The sequence below is a fragment of the Zalophus californianus genome, chromosome 3 (assembly GCF_009762305.2).
Source record: "Zalophus californianus isolate mZalCal1 chromosome 3, mZalCal1.pri.v2, whole genome shotgun sequence".
Lineage (NCBI taxonomy): Eukaryota > Metazoa > Chordata > Mammalia > Carnivora > Otariidae > Zalophus > Zalophus californianus.
Window position 1 is genome coordinate 187,395,085 of NC_045597.1, and position 19,958 is coordinate 187,415,042.

Here is a 19,958-nt window from a genome sequence, read left to right on the forward strand (position 1 = left end):
CATAGAAGATAGTTGGAAACCAGTCTTCTGACAACAGTTAGAAAAGCTGACTTATACCCATCACCAAAAAAATCTGTTGAAGGTATTTGAGAGGTAATAAGAGAGTGATTATCTAGGAAGAATAAAGGTTTAAGGAAATAAGGCTAGTATTTAGGGTTGTCTCCTATGGATGTGTACTAGTTTTTAGAGGGATCAGCTGAAAGACTGAGAAGCTGAAAAACTGAGCGGTGTAGCTGATATTATCTCAGGGCTAGAGAGATAGAGATTGGAATTTAGGCCCTGCTAATGTGGGGAGTGTGTGGTCCTGGTGAACCACTGTTATTTGGGATTGGGATCCTGAAGGGCTACAATCTACAAGTAAGGTTGAAGTGGATGTAGATAGGCCCTCACAGAAACTGTATCTCTACTTTGAATGCCTTTAAACACTGAAAGCAGATTGAGGTAATTTATTGTGTTTGTCTCGGGTGTTTGGCAGAAGCAAATGAAAATCCTGTTTGGAAGATGGTAACATTATGCTAAGCCTCAAATTATCACTATAGAAATCTTGGAAATATAAAGTCTAGTCCATAATAAAAAAATCAGGCACAAATGATCAAACAACATGAACAAAATCAAATAGAAGCAACAAAAGATAGTATTAGGTCCATCTGGGCCTCTGTTATTGGAGTTTTCAGGAGCAACTTTAATATAGCTATGCTAACCTTGTTCATGGAAACAGAGGACAAGATTCACTATTTTTAGCAGAGAACTGGAAACTTTTAAAAGAACAAAACGGAAAATCTAGACTTGAAAGCATAAAAACTGAAATTAGGGGCTTAATGGGTGAGTTTGATGGAAGATTAGAGCTGATAGAGAATTAGTGAAGTGGAAGAATCACTGGAGAGATTGAGGAAGACATAGAGACGCTGAAAGGTCAAAAGTGTGTAATTAAAGTTCCATACAAGGTGTTTAGAGAGAATGGGGCAGAAGGGTTATGGGACAAGATTGGCTGAAGGCTTTTCATAACTGATGAAAGCTATCAAATAATAGTATTATTGCTTACACCAAGCAGGATTAAAAAAAAATCCATACCTTCGTATATTGTAGTAAATTGGTAGAAAACCAAGGATGAAGAGAAAAATTTCAAAAGCTGCTGTAGATGGGGAAAGGGAACAGTACACTTTCAAAGAATAAAAAATTAGATTAACGACTGACTTTGCAACAGAAACATTGAAGGCCAGAAGACAATGGAATATCTTCAAATTACTGAGAGAAAATAACTGACAATCTAGAATTCTAAAACCTGTAAAAATTTCCTATGAGAATAAAGATGAAATTCAAATGTTTCAGACCTGACAAGAACTCTTTAAAATGCTCAAAAGACACATGTGGCTTGTGGCTACCATACAGGACAGTGCAAATGTCGGAAATTTCCATAATTTCAGAAAGGACAGCACTACTGTATGTACTAAGAAAATCACAAGGATATTTTGAGCAACATTCTGCCCCCTCAAAAAGGGAAACTTTAGATGAAATTGATAAATTTCTTTCTAGATGCAAATTACTGAAACTGAAGAAATTTAAAAATCCGAATTATTTTATATGTTAAAACATTTTTTTTTCATATGATGTCTTTTTCTGCCTTTGGTATTGGGAAATACTATCCTCATGGAATGAGTTGGGAAATATTTTCTCTGTTTTCTGGAAGTTTGTGAAGGATTATTATTATTTTTTCTTTCAGTGTTTGGTAGAATTTACCTTAGCTTTCTTTATTAGAAGATTTAAAATTACTAATACAATTTCTTGTTATATATCTATTTTAATTTTCTATTTTTTCTTAAGTCAGCTTCAGTAATTTGTGTCTTTCTAGGAATTTGTCCATTTCATCTCAGTTATCTCATTGGCCTAAAAGTTGTTTATTGTATTTCCTTATAATCCTTTTCTGTAAGGTTAGGAGAGAGGTACCCTCTTTCACTCCTGTTCTGTGGTCACCTTGTGGAGGTAGAATGGACCCCTTCCCAATTAGTAGGATGTATATTGATTGCACCCTATATAACAGGAGAATTTGAGAGAGAACTTATTACTCACCTAAGAGACTCCTTGGCAGAGTAGGGTGGGTACAGGCATGTCTGGCCTGGCTTGAGTGAGGCAGAAGGAGTGGGTTAGTTCTTTATAATGGCTGGGGGACTGGAGAGAAGTTCCTATGTGCAGACTGGGGATTTGTGAAATTCGAATTTACCACTGGGGCCAAAGGTTGGGGGGCATATGGACTGTCTTATCAAGCTGTACAGATGGATCAAAGGGGAAAAGGGAGGTAAGGCTTAAAATAGGTTGGTAGTCAAACAATGAAAAATGGAGCCAGGCTCTTTAGCACAAGTTTTTTAAATTGGATTTTTAAAAAATAATTTTACTTCATATTTCTTTTCTTCCTTTCTTTATATTGGATCATCTTATTGATCATTTTTGTTTTCAGGTTTATTGATTCTTTTATGCCAGCTCAGATCTGCTATTGAACTCTTCTAGTGAATTTTTCATTATAGTTCTGTCTTTCAACTTGGAATGTCCTTTTTTTTTTTAAGATTTTATTTATTTATTTGACAGAGAGAGACACAGCGAGAGAGGGAACACAAGCAGGAGGAGTGGGAGAGGGAGAAGCAGACTCTCCACCGCCGAGCAGGGAGCCCTATGTGAGGCTCGATCCCAGGACCCTGAGATCATGACCCGAGCTGAAGGCAGATGCTTAATGACTGAGCCACCCAGGCGCCCTGGAATGTACTTTTTTAAAAAAATAATTTCTGTCTCTTGATATTCTCTTTTCCTTTTTAAATTTTCTTTTTATTATTTTGTAAAAAATTATTTATTTGAGGGACAGAGGGAACGTTTGTTGAAACCTGGACATTTTTGATAATATATTTGGCATTCTGATTCCTTTTCCCCTGGCGTTGGTTGTTCTTTTTGTTTGTGTAGTGACTTGTCTGGACTTACTCTTTGGAGTCTGTTTCTTCCACAGTGTGTGGATGCTGATGTCTCTGCTAGTTCTTCCTTTCTTGTTTTTATTTTTAAGTCTAACTTTCTTGTAGTTGCCCTTGGGTCAGCATATCTTAATGCTCAGCCTATGATTCTCAGAGGCTGTGTTTAAACTCTGAAACAGTGAGGCCCCCCTAGTCCTCTGTCAGTGGTTCTCATGAGACTTGGGGGAATGCATTCAAGTTCAGACAATTTACATGTCAGCCCAGGCTTTTGCTTTCTGCATTTGCAAGGCTCAAATTTATCCAGGGCTGAGTGGCTCTCTTGGGCCTTCTCATTTCTTTCCTGCATGTTTAAAGTCCTGTGCATGCACATAGCAGGAAAAAGTAGATTCTTGTCAAGGCCCACTTTGGTTGTCTCATTCCTAATTGTCCCTGTTAAATTTCTGGTTGGTTTCCTGATTTGTAGCTTGCCCTAACTGGTATTGCAGATTCAGGCTAGCTGTGATATTGGCCTTCTAATTTTTTTTTTTTTTGTGCCTGGAATCATTATTGTTTTTGAAAATGCCCCTGGGCATGGAATTCTTCTTGCTCTGTTCCAAAGAAATTTAGCTCCCTCTGGTAAGTGGAGCTGCCAGTCTTCACAGCTTGCTCTGCCCTGGTGGGACTTTCATACTAAGGGATTGGGAGCGTGTGTGGGATGGTGGGAACTCCAGGTTAAGCCACCACACACTTCCTTTGTTCCTAACAAGATTCAGTAGATTTTCTTGAATAAACACTTCTCAATTTTTTGTATGTCTTTGGTCCATATCCTGATTCTTAAATAGTTGGTTTTGATAATTTTATCCAGTTTTATTGTTATTTTTGTTCTAGGGGATAATATTTGTCAAATTCCTTATTCAGCCATTCTGGGCATCATTTCCCATCTTCTCTCTCCCTCTCTTTCTCTCTCTCATACACACACACACACACACACACACACACACACACTTTTTCTTTTTTTAGAGAGCATGTGTGTGTGTGTGAGTGTGTGCGGTGGGTGGTGGGGGAGGGGGAGAGGAGGAGAGAGAATCTTAAGCAGACTCCATGGCCGGTGCAGAACCTGACTTGGGGCTTGATCTCACCACCCTGAGATTGAGACCTGAGCCAAAATCAAGAGTCAGACGCTTAACCAATTGAGCCACCCATTTTTTTTTTTAAAGATTTAATTTAATTTATTTATTTGACAGAGAGTGGGAGAGAGAGAGCAAGAGAAAGCACAAGCAGGGGGAGCAGCAGAGCGAGAGGGAGAAGCAGATTCCCCACTGAGCAGGGACCCCAGGAACATGACCTGAGCTGAAGGCAGATGCCCAACTGACCGAGCCACCCAGGCACCCCTGTCTCCCTCATTTTTTTTATTAAAGATTTTATTTATTTATTTGAGAGAGAGAATGAGAGATAGAGAGCATGAGAGGGAAGAGGGTCAGAGGGAGAAGCAGACTCCCTGCTGAACAGGGAGCCCGATGTGGGACTCGATCCCGGGACTCCAGGATCATGACCTGAGCCGAAGGCAGTCGCTTAACCAACTGAGCCACCTAGGCGCCCTGTCTCCCTCATTTTTAAACATTTAAATTTTACTCAAACTGAATTTTATTCTAGAATGTGTTATAAAGTGCACTGTATTGGCAATTTGTTACGTAGTGTCTTAATACAACTTGTTGATTATTTCATGTGTTTCTCAATTATTTGTAGTATAAATTGTTTATTCCTCTAATTTCAGTGAGGTTTATTTTAAACTTTTAAAAAAATTTATTCCATCAATAGTGTGTTCTTTCATTTGTGTTTACCATGTCTTGCTTTCTATTGGCCCCATCTTAGCTTCTGAATAGACTCAACCTTTTCTCTTTTTAAACTTTTCTTTTGATTTTATCTCCTTGGGTTTCCTTTACTTCCCAGGTTCATAAATTTCATCTGCTCTTGCTTCTTATCAGGACTGAGATATAGGGTAAGGCGATGAGATGCCTAGGGCATAAACATTTCAGGAGTCTCTCTCAAAGTCCTGCAAGTGCAGGGTGCAGGGTTGGTACTTGCATGATTTTCCTTTTAAGAATTTTGCATCCTAGGTGCCTGGCTTGCCTCACACTAGTCCTGGCCCTGCTTAAATTTCTCATTAGTGGATATTCATTGTAAGCTGTTTCTGTTTCTGTTCCAAATAGGCTTTATTTAATTCAAATATTTGAGCAACTGCTCTGCACTATGCATTGTGCTAGGTTTGGGGAATATAAAGGGTTTCAAGACACCACTTCTTTCACCTAGATTATTTCTTCAGATTTACTCCTTCTCAAGTCTAGTGCCTTTCCCCCCATTCTGCTTCATACCTGCCTTTTTGTACCATGGGACACTGTTAATCATTACTGCCTGTTCATCCTAACCCCAGGCCAACTCTTCAAAATATACAGCTATTTCCATGATAAGACACTGTACATCAGTGTCTCTCTTTCTGAAAGCTGATGAGGATTAGAAATTGACTTGTCCTTTCAGTGTGTTAAGGTAGGGGGGCCCAGGATTTCTCTTGGGTTAATGGGCCTTTAGACCCATGTTGCTGGGAAGGTTGCTTGTTCATTCATCTTCTGCTTAGTATCTTCTCTGTTTGGAATCTTTCCATCTCCTTCCAGTACTTTGATACCCAAAGGCAACCTGATTCTCTGCCCAGCTATTTGGCTGATTCTTGCCAACTTTGTGTCCTGGGTCCTGTGTTCTTTTCCTGTTCTTTGCTGACTTGTTTTTAGTGTAATTTCTCTGAATGACCCTGTTCTGCTTAGGTGTTCTCACTGCTTATTCATAAAAATAAACTCATCTACTCATTTAAGGAGTGAATAATGAACACATATTCCACCCCAGGTACTGTAGGAGTCACTGGGGTTATAACAATGAACCCAAGGACGTTCCTTGTCCTCCTGAGCTAGAGAGACAAGTTAGGTATGAATCACATCAATTGGGGGGTATTTGCTGTGAAGGAAAGTTAGAGATGCAGCTGATCTTAAGACATTTGAATTGAGATCCTGGTCTTCATTTCACTTAACTGGCAGTCAGTTTTGAGCTCTTGCGGGGCATCAGGACTTGATACAAAGCACCCATTTTCAATTCTGGCTTTTGTTTTTGTATTGTCTTTTTCCTGCTTGCAGCTTGCCCCCAACCCTTCACTTTACCCAAGGCTGCCATGAATACAATTTACAATTACTGCCATGAATACAAATTACAATACAGTCTTACTCAGTAGTGGTTGTCAACCGTGATCATTAACTCGTTCTCCTTTGGAAGTTATTTTCTCCCTTGTTTTCTTAACATTTGACTGTGTTGGTTCTTTTCCTACATCTTTGTTAGCTTCTTTGTTATATTTTCTACTTCTTCTTTGCATTTCCTAAAAGTTGCCCTAACCCAGATTTTGTCCTGGGCCCCTTCTGTGTCAGCTTAGCCTTTCTTGGCAGTCTTGTACATTCTAGAAAACTCTGGGTTACCATTTTTATGCAAATGGATGGCTAATTTATCTAAGTTATGCTCTGGTTTCCAAGTATTTGGGTTAGAGGTGTACACAGAGGCACATTTCCATGAGTACAGGTGTATGTAGAGGTATATGTTCACGTAAAGATAGGGAACACCCTAAGTGGAATTCATTATCTTTAACTCAGTGATGTTATAATCTCCCAGTCTCTTTGCTTGAAATCTTGAACATTTCCCACCTTCTTGCTCTCGAGATTCCAGATCTGCCTGGCTGCCAAGTGGGGCCAGTTTGTCCTGTGTAATAATACCATGTCATGGGTGTCTTCTTTTCAGTGTGTGCTTGTTCAGTTCAGGCCTTCCTTCCTTTCTCCCTGTCTGTTCTGGTTCTTTCCTAAGGTGCAGCTGCCGCTTTCTCAATTCCAGATGACTCTGAATCCTGTGCCAGGTTCATTTTTCCTGAAACACAATTCTGATCTGTTGTTCTTCTCTTCTGCTCATTCATGCTTCAGAAATTCCCTACTGCCTGTGAAAAACGGGCTGTTTTTCTAGACCTTCCAGCTTGTTTTATTTTCCTTGCCACTGCCTCCCTTCATACAGGCTGGACTCTCTCCAAATGGAATTAATGTTGTAAGAACCTGCCTGTGTTTTTCTGTTTGTGTCTCTACTTTTGTTTTCTTTTGCCAGCAGCATGCTTTTCTCACATTCTCAGTTCTTCCTTCACATCTTTCCTGAAGCTCTCTCAGATTTCCTGACTCAGAGATACTTTCTTCCATCATAAGTACATTTACCCATACTTAAAAAAAGAGAGTGCTTATCACTTCCCAACTTGTATTGTTATTTCAACATGATTTTTATAACTCTAATTAGCTTTTGTGTTCTTCACTGTGCCTAGTATATAGTACATTGTCCAAGTATTTGTTGAATTAATAAGTGGATGAATGCCTTCTGAATTAAACGATCAGAGTCTGGCCTCCTCCTCTGTGTGCCCTTCCCATTACCTTGTTGTTTATCTAAGACCATCTGTTTCTCTCCCTTCTTGCCTTTTTTTTTTTTTTTTACTTTATCCCTCAATCTCTTTGTGTATTGCTAAGTGGCCTATTACCCTTTGTCTTTGTAGCTTGTCTTTTCCTGAGTTAGTATTAATTTCAATTTAAAGAAAAATGATGTCATTTCAGTGAAGGATGTGTGTGGGAAATTTACAGGAAATGGAAGCTAGTGTTGAGAATGACATCTTGATCCATTTTATGGGAAAGAAGCCTGCCCACCAGGATTTTGGAAATTTGCAAGTATAGGCTTGAATCCCTGGGCTGGTAGCCAGCTGAGAGTAGAAAGTAGAAGTTGTGTTGATGTGTTCAGTATCCAGGTGGAAGGCCAGGGGCCAGCTCCAGGGCCCCGGATTCCAGTCTACTGATCCAGGCAGCTGCCTTATATTCCTTAGAAGCAGCTGCCTTGAGCTTGCGGACAGATGATTGGTTTGAAGTGATGTCAGGTAAGAGTAGGGAAATAGATGTCTAACTGCAGTGTTGCCATTTTTTGAAAGCTAGTGAACCACCTGGGGTTCCCTGCATAGTTTTGGATATCCGGTTGTGGCAGTGAATTAGGTTTTGTTGATGAATTCCAAAGGAATTAATTTAAATTGGTTTCATAGATGAACGTCATTTGTCCGAGGTGAAACTTAGTAAGTGCCGCATCTTTGGAGTCCTACTTTAGTACCTATTTCATTATAGCCTTGAGATTCCAGATCTTTATACCCTTTTTCAAAATTCTATTCCCTCCCGCTCTTATCCATTTCAGAAGCCGAATGGAACTGCAGAACTCTTTCATCCCCACCTCATTGCCCTGTTTGTGGAGGTTTTTAGTTGAAGTGGCCCAGACAAACAGGCTAGCGATACCTTGAGAAGAAACTGAGGACAGATGGTGTGCTTGTCTAACTGCCTAGGAGAAAGTGACACTGAGACCCAGGAGGCCCCCCGCCCCTCTGATGTTTTTATCATGCGCGTACTACATTTCTGAGAGCACGGAGGAGGCTACAGGTTAACTGCTCGTCAGTCACTTGTCTCTCTTTGGTTTCAGCTAGTGACGACTGAGCTACTCAAGGCAGGAAGAACTCTGAGCTGAGCAGTGGAGGCCTCCCCTGGATCTGGAGAGAAGAGGCGACCTTGGAACCAGTAATGAGCCATCCTGACTGCAGGCTGAACCTCCGGCCCCTGGGGACCCCCAGAGGTAGCAAAAGGAAAATGGAGTCTATTCTAGCAACTGGAGACCTGAAATGAAATAACAGTGGAATGGAGGCACAGGGCGGGTCTTAGGGCTGAGGGGCACTATAGTTCTTTTGGTGACCTGTTATTCTTCCATGTTATTTATTCTAGAATTAAGTGTGGTTTCTTGTTGTCTTAATGTATTGTTATATTGAGTACAGAAAAGTTTGTTTGGTTTCCTCCAGAAAAGAGACAATCTTTTAGTAATTCCTATTTTAAAAAGTTTGTGTCTATAAACAGCAAAGCATATTGAACCCATTATTCAGATTGTGTTCTGTGCATGTTGTGGTGCTGATTTAAAGCTTAAGTCTCATCTGTGTACATTTTATTCATGTTTCCTTACTCATTCTTTCCTTTTTGTGACTATTTGAAATCATTATCCGAGCATTTCATTCTTTCATTAGTCTTTCTACATTAAAAAAAAAAGGTAAAATGTCTTCAGTTTAAAAATACAGAGATGTTTGGTTGAGGAAAGAGTTGATTGCTGCCTCATGTTTCTAGGTGTGTCCTCTGTGGTTGGCCCACATGGTGTTGGTGCTTCGCCAGGTGACAAAAAGTCAAAGAACAAGTCCATACGAGGGAAGAAAAAGAGCATATTTGAAACCTACATGTCCAAGGAGGATGTCTCAGACGGCTTGAAGAGAGGAACACTTATCCAGGTGCTTAAAACATAATAGGCGGCTATTCCTTGACTATGTGGAATCAGAAGTAATCTATTGCTCATTAAACTGTTTTTTGTTCTGTATTGTGTGCTTGAGGGACATGGTGCGAGAGCAGGCACAGGGCTTCCCACTTCTACACCTACAGTGCGGTTTGGGGTGGTAAGCACCACAAGACAGACAGACCAAGTGCTCTGAGATTTGAGAGGAAGGAGCCATTACTTAAAGTTAGGGTTGTCTAGGAATTTTTTTTTTTTTGTCTAGGGATGTTTTATTGGAAAGCATATATTTGGACCAGGCCATGAATTGGCACAGTTGGAACAAGTGAAGGTAAGAGAAAGAGCTTTACGGACGGAGAGACCAGTGTGCGCTACTGAGACAGAAGTGGGAAATAGGGTTTGGCTGTAAGGAGCATTGAGAGTTCAGTTTGCCTGGAGCACGTGGATGCTAAATGATGGAGACTAGGCTTGAAAAGGAACCACTAAATAGCACCAGACAATATTTGTTGAGTGCTTTATAGTTTACAGAATACTTTTACAATTTAGGTCAGTGGTTTGGCTCAGCAAAAGTTTGTTGAGCATCCACTGTGAGCCGGGAACAGTTCATAGTTGGGAGTGTGGTGCCTGGATGCTCTCGAGATGAAGGTGGATGGGATTGGTTTTCTGTTCTTTGAGCTCCCAGCCCAGTGTGGGCAGGCAGTCATGTGAATGGATGATTTGGGGATAAATAGTAAGTGCTCAAATAAAAGTGTTACCAGGCTGTATGAGAGGATGTTGGGAGAAACTGGGAGCCTGGAGGAGGTGACTTCTTGGTGAATATTGAAGGATGACTAGTTGGGGCCTATTACATGAGTGATCTGTATGTGAGAAGGTGGTAGAGGTAGTAGCACCCATGAAAACATGACTTGTGAAACAATGTGGGTTAAGGCCGCTTAGGTCTCCTTAGGCATGAAATATGAGGCAGGAAGTAGGTAATGATGAGACGGAGAGTGAGGTAGGGGCACATATTCTTTGAATTAAGCGTATTTTATAATTACTGGATTGGTATATAGAGGCATTCCCATGTGTGACCTGGCTCACTTGCACATGTTGGTTGTGTTCCATTCTGAGCACATTCTCTCATTTCTCTCATTCTGAGAGCCCAGCTTTTATATTTGTTTTGGCTTAAGATCCAGCCAGTGAACAGATACGGTCATCTTCTTTTCCTTTTTAATCACCTTTTTGTATTTACCTGTGGTCAAGTGCACATATGATTAATGTAGATTCTTTTTTTTGTTTGACTGCCTTCATCTACCCTCTGCCTTTGCCCTGGATCCCCGCCTCCTCTGGCAACCACCAGTCTATCTCTGAGGGGTTTTTTTTGTTTTGTTTTTTAAGATTCCACATATAAGAGACCCAACAGTATTTGTCTTTCTCTGTTTGACCTGTTTCACATAGCATAATGTCTTTGAGGTCCATTCATGTGGTCACAAATGGCAAGATATCATCCTTTTTTCTGGCTGAGTAATATTCCAGTGTGTGTGTGCGCGCATCTGTGTGTGTGTGTGTGTGTATACCACAATTTCTTTATCCATTCCTCCTTCAGTGGACATTTAGGTTGTTTTCATAACTTGTTTATTATAAATAATGCTGCAGTGAACATGGGGTGCTCATGTCTTTTTGCATTAGTGTTTTTATTGACTCTGGAATGGAAAACTTTTTAACAAATGAGTTGATCTTTCTGATTTTAGAGATACTATTAGCCGCCCCCCCCCTTTTTTTAACTTCTCTTGGATTTCTTTGAGGAGGCCTCTCAAGGGAGTTGAAGCTGCATTTGGACATTTGTCCCTTCCTTAATCCGTTCATTTGCTCTTTCCCCTTCAATCCACTTACTGAACTCCATTTTATCTACAAGTTTCTTGGCCTTCATCTTGTTTCATGGACGAGGACTCTTTGTGCTTTTCCCATTTTCATCTCCTGCCACTCCTTCAGGTACATGCTGCTCTATTCACCCTGATCTTTAAGACCTTCCCTGTAAAAACTCTGCTCTTTGCTTTCTCCATGACTCTGTACACACTGTTCCTAGTGCTTGGAATGCTTTCTCCCATTATCTTGATGTAATTGTGCTTGAACTTTACGTCCCTACCTAAATGTTACCCCTTTTGAGAAGCCTTATTTTAATTCTCCAGTCAGAATTGGCCATGACTATTTTCTTGAATCTGACTTCATTGTTTATCCTTTATTCTAAACTTATTATCATTTCTTGGTATTTGTGTTTCCTCAAATAGACCATTCACTTTCTTGTGGGGAGGGTTGTCTCTTATTCCCACAAATTAGCCCAATGTGTGACATTTGATTGATGTGTAATAAGTTTATATTGAATAAATATTTATTTACTGAGTGAATAAAGGATCAGGGTACTGTCTTTTGAAGAAGGGTGAGGGAAACTCTGTTGTAACTTGGAAGAAAAATTGCTTACAATTTTGGTTATAGAATTTATAGAGATAGGATGAGGAAAATATTCTGGAATGATACAGTTTTTGCTCCTTCCTATTAATTTTTACTTTTGAAGCAACTCTTTGCTGATATTAAAACAAAACAAAAAGCTGATCAATATAACAACTCTCTTTCCCAGGAGTTTGTAAGTGATTCCTCCTGGCTTGTGACATCATGAGACTCTGGAGCCAGAGCCTCCCCCCACAGATGAGAACAGTTGTTCTTTGCAGATGGGGAGAGGAATGGGTTCCAGATATGAGGTCACCGTGTGAAATATACAACACTGTAAATAAGATTTTCATAGGCAGGGAAACAGAGTCCATCTGCTTTCTGATATGAACTTTATGTGTTCAGGCTTTGATGGGTAAGATAAAAAGCTAGACAAGAAAAGCTATTTAGATGTTGGAGAAAAGTAAACTTATTAGATACACTTGTAAGTATTTGTTAACTTTTATATTCAAATTTAAGTATATTGTGACATCCCTTTTTTTCTCCCCATCCAGAGAAGAAACTTTTATTGAGAGATATTAAGGAGATATTTTAAAAATAGGAGTAGAATACTACTTTTATTTTGTTTTCAATACTTCGAACAATAATTTGACATTTCATTGGTGTTTTGCCCTATGTGGGAATGAGGAATCCATAGTGACCAAAGCAATCTCTTTCCTGTGTTTGAACTGACCAGCAGTAACACATGATCATGTACATGTAATTTTGAAAAAAAAGAAACCTTTTTTTTTGTAAACAAGTTCTCACATCATACATACATCCTTTCTCCATAGATACGGTATAGGAGGTTGTTATAGGAGGTGTTGGAAGAAATGAAAGTATGGGACAGGCCTGGAGGGGACTCAGATTTGGGGTGATGGCCAGAGTAACATGGGTATGATGGAAGAATTGGCTGGTTTCCTGATCTCAGGTGATGCTTTGGCTGAAGGTGGCTCAGGTTGATACCCCAGAGCACCTGAGGCATGATGTCAGAGTTCCCCTGAAAATAGAATATTGGTGTAAAGTTGTTTTTGGACCTTACAAGAATTCCTAGTCCAGGAAGATAGTACAGGATGGGTTAGTTTCTAGGACCTTCACCATTTGTTAAGACTGAAATCAGCTGGAGAACACTTGGGTATGAATTAAAGAGAAAAACAGAGGTGACATTACAGTGTGCTGCCCAACCATTCGGAAGGCACAGATGATCTTCATAAAATTACTGGCAGGGCTGGTGGGAGAGCTTCAGCTCTGTAGCATTCATTAATTAGCTCATGTTTCTTGACTGTCTACTAAGTGCCAGGCATATACCAGTGAGTGAGAGAGGTGATTCACTGGGGGAGACGAGCAAACACAACCAAAGACATAAAGAGGGAATTACAGCATGTGCTGAGCACTGCTAGGGAAGTAAGAGAGATGAAAAATGAAGAATTAGAGAGAGCCACTTTACATGGGGTGGTTAGCTGCTCTGAGCAGGTGATTTCTGAGCTGAAATCTGAAGGGTGAAAATGAGCCAGCTCTCAGGAGAATTAGGCAAAGAACAGCATAGGCAGAGAGACCAGCTAGTGGAAGAATGGCAGGCAGAAAAAAGGCTTGGTGTTTTTGAGGAACATAAAGGGAGCTGTTGGACATAGCGAGCAAAGGGAATTACGATGCAGGAATAAGCTGGAGAGTCAGGCAGCCGCCACAGCGAGGCTGTGTTGGAGAGTTGGATTTTATTAAAACTGAAAGGCTTCAGTAGGGAGAGGGCATGGTGTATTTTATGCTTTAAAAACATCTCTCTGGCAGTTGTGAGGTGAACAGACTCAAGTGGAAGCTGGGTGACCATGTGGAAGGCCATTAGAGTAAATGGAACAAGGAGAGAAGGGCGGTGGCAGGGAAGATGGCCGGGAATGGACTGCAGTGGAGCCGGAACTGGCAGGAAGCTGATGGCTTAAATGTGAAGGTGAGGCAAAGGGAGGAATAAAGCAGGACTCCTAAGTTTTGAGTCAAGCCACTAGATGGATGATGTTTCCATTAACCGAGACAGGGAAGACAGAGGGTTGGAAGGTGGTGCTGGGGGAAGGGAGCAGATGGCATAAATGAGCAGAGGCCCTGGTGATGACTGTGGCAAGCAGAGGCAGTCGAGGCAGTTACGAGCGAGGACTCTGGAACCAGACTGCTGGGCTTGAGTGTGGTGTGCAGGTGGGCACCTCTCAGCACCTCGGTGTTCTTATTGGTAAAAGGGAGAACAGTAGTACCTACCTCATAGGATTGATTTGAAGGTTAAATTAGTTGATGGATATAAGCTCTTAAAACAGCGTGTAACATGTAGTATACTTATATAAGTGTTACTTGAGATTTTTTTTTTATTGCTATAAGAGAAGTGTTTGTTATTCAACTCAGGTGGTTGCTGCCATGGAGGGTTAGCTGGTTTTTCAAGAAAATGTGGAAATACAAATTTATGTGTGAAATTCCTTTGCTTTAAGTATTCTCAAACATCCTGTAAGCCAAATAAAACATGTTTGTGATTGCCAAGTTAGGCTAATTAGCCCCGTTGTGTGGTATTTTTCTACAGTAACATTCAGCTCCTTGGGTGTGAGCATGGAGAAGGCAGATAGTTGGGGTTAACTGAGAGTGAGGGCTTGTTAGTTGAACAGAAGAGGGAGAGTGGCCCAAGACTCAGGGTTTCCAAGGGCAGGAGGTAATGACAGGCCATGGCAACCAAGTGGCCAAGGAAGTGACTCAACCCGGTGTGGGGACAAAGTGTGATCAGGTCCATGGGTTGGAAGTCTTAGTGAAGACAAAGAATTATTGAAGTGGGGTTTTTACCTTAAGTGAGATGGGAGGATAGAAGATTGTGATCAGAAAGTGTGATATTTGAGTTTTCATGTTTGGAGTCGGTATCATTAGCAACGGTGCCAAGAGACAGCAGTGAACATGGGGGAGAGTGGTTAGCATGGGTGGAGGAAAAGGTGGCTGGAGTGACCGGCTTGGGTTGTCTGGTCAACCATGTGGATGCAAAGTTCCATAAGTGTTTATAGGAATGGCGATGCAGAGGAAGACACTGAGCTACGAGTCAAAACATTAGTGAAAAGGTTTGAACCAGTGACAGCACTGAGGAGATATAGCAGGAGCTAATGACATGCTCTTCAAAGGATGTAGATTTTGATCAAGAATGGAGGGGAAAAAAAATTATTTTAAAGTTACAATGGGGAAGCCTGGGGGGGTAAGAAAAATATCTAATGTTAAGATGGAGACAATATGTAATTTAATGTAAAAAAATATCTTGACATTGGAATGGAGAAGAGATTTAATGTTAAAAAAAAACAAACCTTTGTATTAACTTAGTAACGTCTCCATGATGAGAAGTACTATATTAAATATAAACCCATTATGTTGTATAAAAAAAAAAAGACCATTTCTTGACATGCTTTACTGACAGCTGCTTTCATCAGGCTGTGGGGTGGACTCTGGTCTTCTGTGGAATTCTGTTAGAGTTTCTTTTTCCTCAGTACGATTTGCACTCCCAAGGGAGTCTGTTCCTGAGGTCCATTTCTTAAGAGTATGCTCCACTCAAAACTGCAAATGTTTTTCTTGAACAAGGCTTCTGTCGTTCCCTGTATGCTTTTATATATCAGGATGTTTGGGATAGAGGATCAAGAGTAGAATCTTTCATATCTGTTCTTCTAAATAGAGCCTAGACAGAGCCCTGAGCAACCTCTTTCTTTTGAGCCCAGCGTTAGACTCGCTACGTGCTCTGTACTTAAAGGTCCTTTGACAGCAGAAGACATTCTTTATCTCTCTACTGTGGTGTAGAGGTTGTAACCATTCACTGAACTGAAAGGGATGATAGAAGAATAGCAATTGAGGGGGAAAAACAAAACAAACCTTAGGTCAGAAAGCAATGCCTGGAATGAGAAAATGAATTTTTAAAAAATTTAACTTGAGTGAATGGACTTGATAAATAAATCAAGGAGTGTCTTCCCTTCACTAGACACTATGCTCTGTGAGGGCAGACTATTATTTCTTTCCATTGTGTCCCCATCACTTAGCGTAGTGCCTGCCATGTGAATCTTCAGGGAATTTTGTTGGATGAGTAGGTGAAAGTTTAGGATAAATGTAATAAGCCTTTTGTCTCCCTCCCCCCAACAGAAACACAGCTGTTCTAGAAGTGAAATTACAGTGACATTCATGAAAAGGGTCTGGCCTCGGGGAGTTTTGCCAACCTTGTCTCCCATCCCCCCTCTCTCTTACCCTAAGCAGAGTTACAGCATGATGGGAGAGTATTTGCCCTCTTAAGCACTCTTGCTTACATGGTGTTCTTTGCCTGCATTTCCCTTCTGATTTATCGGCAAGTTTTTCTCCTCCATCAGGGACCAGGTCAGACACTGTCTGTGGAGCCTTTCCTAGCGCCCCCAGTTGAAAGTCAGCTGTATCCTCGCTTACAGCATCCGTCATATTTTACTTCATAAACAAGGGCTGAGCTTGGTCATCATCTCTCTCTACATTGTCTCAGGGTCTTGAATATAGTGTTCAATAAATTTTGAATTAAGTCTGCTTGGGATGTTAACAATAGTATAAGCTGTTGCATGGCCATTTGTAATTTAAGCATACATGGTGCACCAGTGAAGGGGAGAACTATTTTCTCCTTTATTTTATGCCCTCACCTATTTTATTAATTAATGTATCTTTGAGTCTTTCAACATTTTAGGGGGAAAATGTTATTTAAAACACTTTCTCAAGCCACCCTTTGAGTCTGGCTCTTAGGAAAATAACTGCCTCTCTCCATGTGTTCCAGTGGCCTTCAAATGCAGCTGGAACCTTGGGAGGGTTACAGCTTCCTGCAAGAGCCTAAAATACTGAACTGCTATTGAAGACGGCCCCCACCTGCACCCCTGTGCGTAAATAGAAGCAGACCCTGATTTGGTGCTGGAATAACATGAAGTTGAAGGCAGACTGGGTGGCCTGGCTGTCGGAGCCAGGATTCCCATTTACATTAAGAGCTGGTTCTGGACCATTTTGAATTATTGACTCATTCAGCTCTGCAGAAGGGCCAGAGTAAAAAAATATGCATCTGGTCTCTCAAGGTTAAGTATGCAGGTTGGAAATCAACCTGTATCACTTTGAAAATTGTCACGGAAACAAGCAAGCGTAGAAAGATCTCAGCGAATAAAAAAGGCCATTATGTAGTGAGACGTAATCCCCTACAATCTTTTCTTAAAGTAAAGGTTTCAGTGTGGAGCCTAGCGTACGGGGGCACATAAAATCCCAGTAGTTGCCACTTTCCCACTCCGTGCCAAGCTCTGTTCCTTCTCACCTCTGCCTGTTCACAGCCAGGTGCCAGTGTGGGCTTTCAGTTTTTGATGGAACCCTGTGTTGCAGACATCAGTAGAAATCATGTTTCATGCATTAAATGAGTAGTTCTCCTAGGCCTAAATTTTTTTCTAGATTGAGCTGTTTAATTAATTCAAAAACGTTTTATTGGAGAATAACATAGGTATGGAAAGCTTCTAGGTAGATAACTAGTTAAATTTTCACAGCTTTTATTTTTTTTTATTTTAAAGGGTGTATTGAGAATTAATCCAAAGAAGTTTCATGAAGCCTTCATTCCTTCCCCGGTAAGTTCAATAACTTTATAATAAACTCAATGTCACATTTAATTTTTTAGATGTGCTCTGAAAGTGAAATCATATATTCTAACTAAAAAGCAGAGTAGTAAAACAAAATCGAGGATGGGCAAGGATTTGTTTCAAATTTAAATAAGCAAAATTTGCCTTTGGCTAACAACCCCTTCTGTCAGTCTTACACTCTCACTGCAAGTGGAGGGGATGGTATTTGTTACTAGTTGTTACTAGGGCTGTGGCGAGCAGCTGAGCCCACACAGACACCCACCAGTTCTTGGAGCTGGATGCCCTTGGTTTATAGCTGAAAGGGATTTATGGGTTTTTCCACTGATTTAAGTTAATCTTTCCCAAACAAATATGCTATCTACTTTCGATCTACTGCATGAGCTAATCTGCAAATTTGTCCAAAAAAAAAAAAAACATGTAATGCTTTTTTCTTTTGGTCAGAGTTTCTCACTTTCTCACTTTTCTGCAGGTGATAGGACTTGGTACAGGGCTCTTCACCGCTGGGTCTTTATATCCTTTCTTCCATGCATGTCATTTTACCAGGCTCTCTGTTGTTCAGGGAAGTTCACTCTGACATAGAGTTAGCCGGAGGTCTCTGGATAAGGCTCGATTGTGCAAAGCTAGGAGAGCAATGTTCTCAAATTCCTGACGTGACTTTTCCAGGCTGCTGTAAATAGGATAGCTGTAGAATTAGAGGTGTTTTAACAGTAGAAGAGAGTATAGGAATAAACTTGAGCTTATTTATTTATTTATCTGTTTGTTTATTTATTTATTTAATAGATTTTATTTATTTATTTGACAGAGAGGCAGCGAGAGAGGGAACACAAGCAGGGGGAGTGGGAGAGGGAGAAGCAGTTCTCCCTGCGGAGCAGGGAGCCCGATGCAGGGCCTGATCCCAGGACCCTGAGATCATGACCTGAGCTGAAGGCAGATGCTTTTTTTTTTTTTTAAAGATTTTATTCATTTGACAGAGAGGGGCACAGAGAGAGAGAGAGAGAGCACAAGCAAGGGGAGCTGGAGAGGGAGAAGCAGGCTTCCTGCCGAGCAGGGAGCCCGATGTGGGGCTCGATCCTAGGACCCCGGGACCACGACCCGAGCCAAAGGCAGACGCTTAACCGATTGAGCCACCCGGGCGCCCCAATAAACTTGAGCTTATTGATGCGGAAATGGAATACGTATATATATTTCAGTTAACATATTTCATGATGTTAAAGGGCAAGTTTAGTGAGAATACAAGTTCAGTCATGTGCTTCCCAGGTTGTAGTGGTGTTCCAGTAACCTTAAGGCCTATTCTCAAGCTCAGTTTAGTTCTTTTTTCCCCCTTGCCCTACAGAAGTCAAGGATTCACATTTGTATCTCAAGTTGCATCTTACCCAGTGAATTAGGTAAAAAGTATCACTGACGTGTCACCTTGTTCTCTCTGAATCCTGTTCTGCTCCATTGACGGACCATGCTATATATTCTGACCCTGGTACTTTGTGCAACTGAGGGTCAGCTTTGAGGCAGTGACTTAGCTGCAGGAGCAGGTTCATCATTCTGTGGAAGCACAGTTTACATGGTGTTCGATTCCTGACTTTGCTCATAAGGCAAAAATCACATTCAGTGATGGTAAAAATTACCCATGAAAATCTCTTAGGAATATGCCACATTAGAGACAGATCATCTCTCTGGAAGTCCAGCATAACTAGCATTTTCTCTACTTTAGAAAGAATAACTGTTTCTTCATTGGCATACCAGTTGAGGGAGCTCAATTATAATAGAGACCCGGTGTATGAAAAACATGGGTTTTTAAGCATGAAAATAATAGCCAGTGGAGTAAGGAGCTCATCCTGAGAGACACTTGGGAGCTGAGCACATTACAAGCCTCCCATCTCCTGTGTCCACTGAAGTTTGCTGTCATTGACTGGAATGTAAAGGGAACTAATAGAGCATTTTGAAAATTTGACTGCTTGCTTGTTTTCTTCCCTGAGTACAGCGTATGGAACTTCCCTAAGTTGGATCCCTGGTAGGCTGGTTTCTGACAAGTGTGGGGCCTAGGACAAGAGTACAAATGGAGGCACACATACTTTGTATTAAATATTTAGAAGTTATAGGGGCGCCTGGGTAGCTCAGTCGTTAAGCGTCTGCCTTCGGCTCAGGTCGTGATCCCAGGGTCCTGGGATCCAGCCCCGCATCGGGCTCCCTGCTCCGCAGGAAGCCTGCTTCTCCCTCCCACTCCCCCTGCTTGTGTTCCCTCTCTGGCTGTCTCTCTCTGTCAAATAAATAAATAAAATCTTTAAAAAAATATTTAGAAGTTATAAATCAAACTAACAAACTGTTAGGTAAAATACATTCATGACAAATAAAATATATTTCTTGTTAAATATACCTCTGTGTACCTGGGTTCAAATGTAGACTCCTTGGAGCTCCATCCTCAAGTGTGGCCGCATGGAGAGGGTCTGCCTCTGGCCTGCCCCTCTTCCCTTGTCAGTCCTGGCTCCCTGTCCCCTCTTTGCTGTCTCCACCATGCCCCCCACCCCCCATCCAGTGAGGGCCCTTGCATGTA

At 41.1% G+C, this 19,958-nt stretch overlaps 1 protein-coding gene across 7 annotated transcripts in view; it reads left to right on the forward strand.

Annotated features, from left to right (window-relative positions):
- The window catches only part of DIS3L2 (DIS3 like 3'-5' exoribonuclease 2), a 437,114-nt gene that overhangs the window by 127,382 nt on the left and 289,774 nt on the right, over positions 1 to 19,958 (forward strand). For 6 of the 7 annotated variants that reach the window (XR_003519033.2, XM_027588750.2, XM_027588754.2 and 3 more), the window contains exons 2-4: positions 8,499 to 8,648; positions 9,185 to 9,342; positions 17,348 to 17,401. Coding sequence is in view for 6 of the 7 variants with exons in the window: in XM_027588750.2 (XP_027444551.1) it covers positions 8,597 to 8,648; positions 9,185 to 9,342; positions 17,348 to 17,401 (264 nt within the window). In the remaining variant the exon portion in view is untranslated. Of the gene's footprint in view, positions 1 to 2,691; positions 2,752 to 8,498; positions 8,649 to 9,184; positions 9,343 to 17,347; positions 17,402 to 19,958 lie in introns of those variants that run through there. The other variant, XM_027588749.2, reaches the window with a different exon arrangement.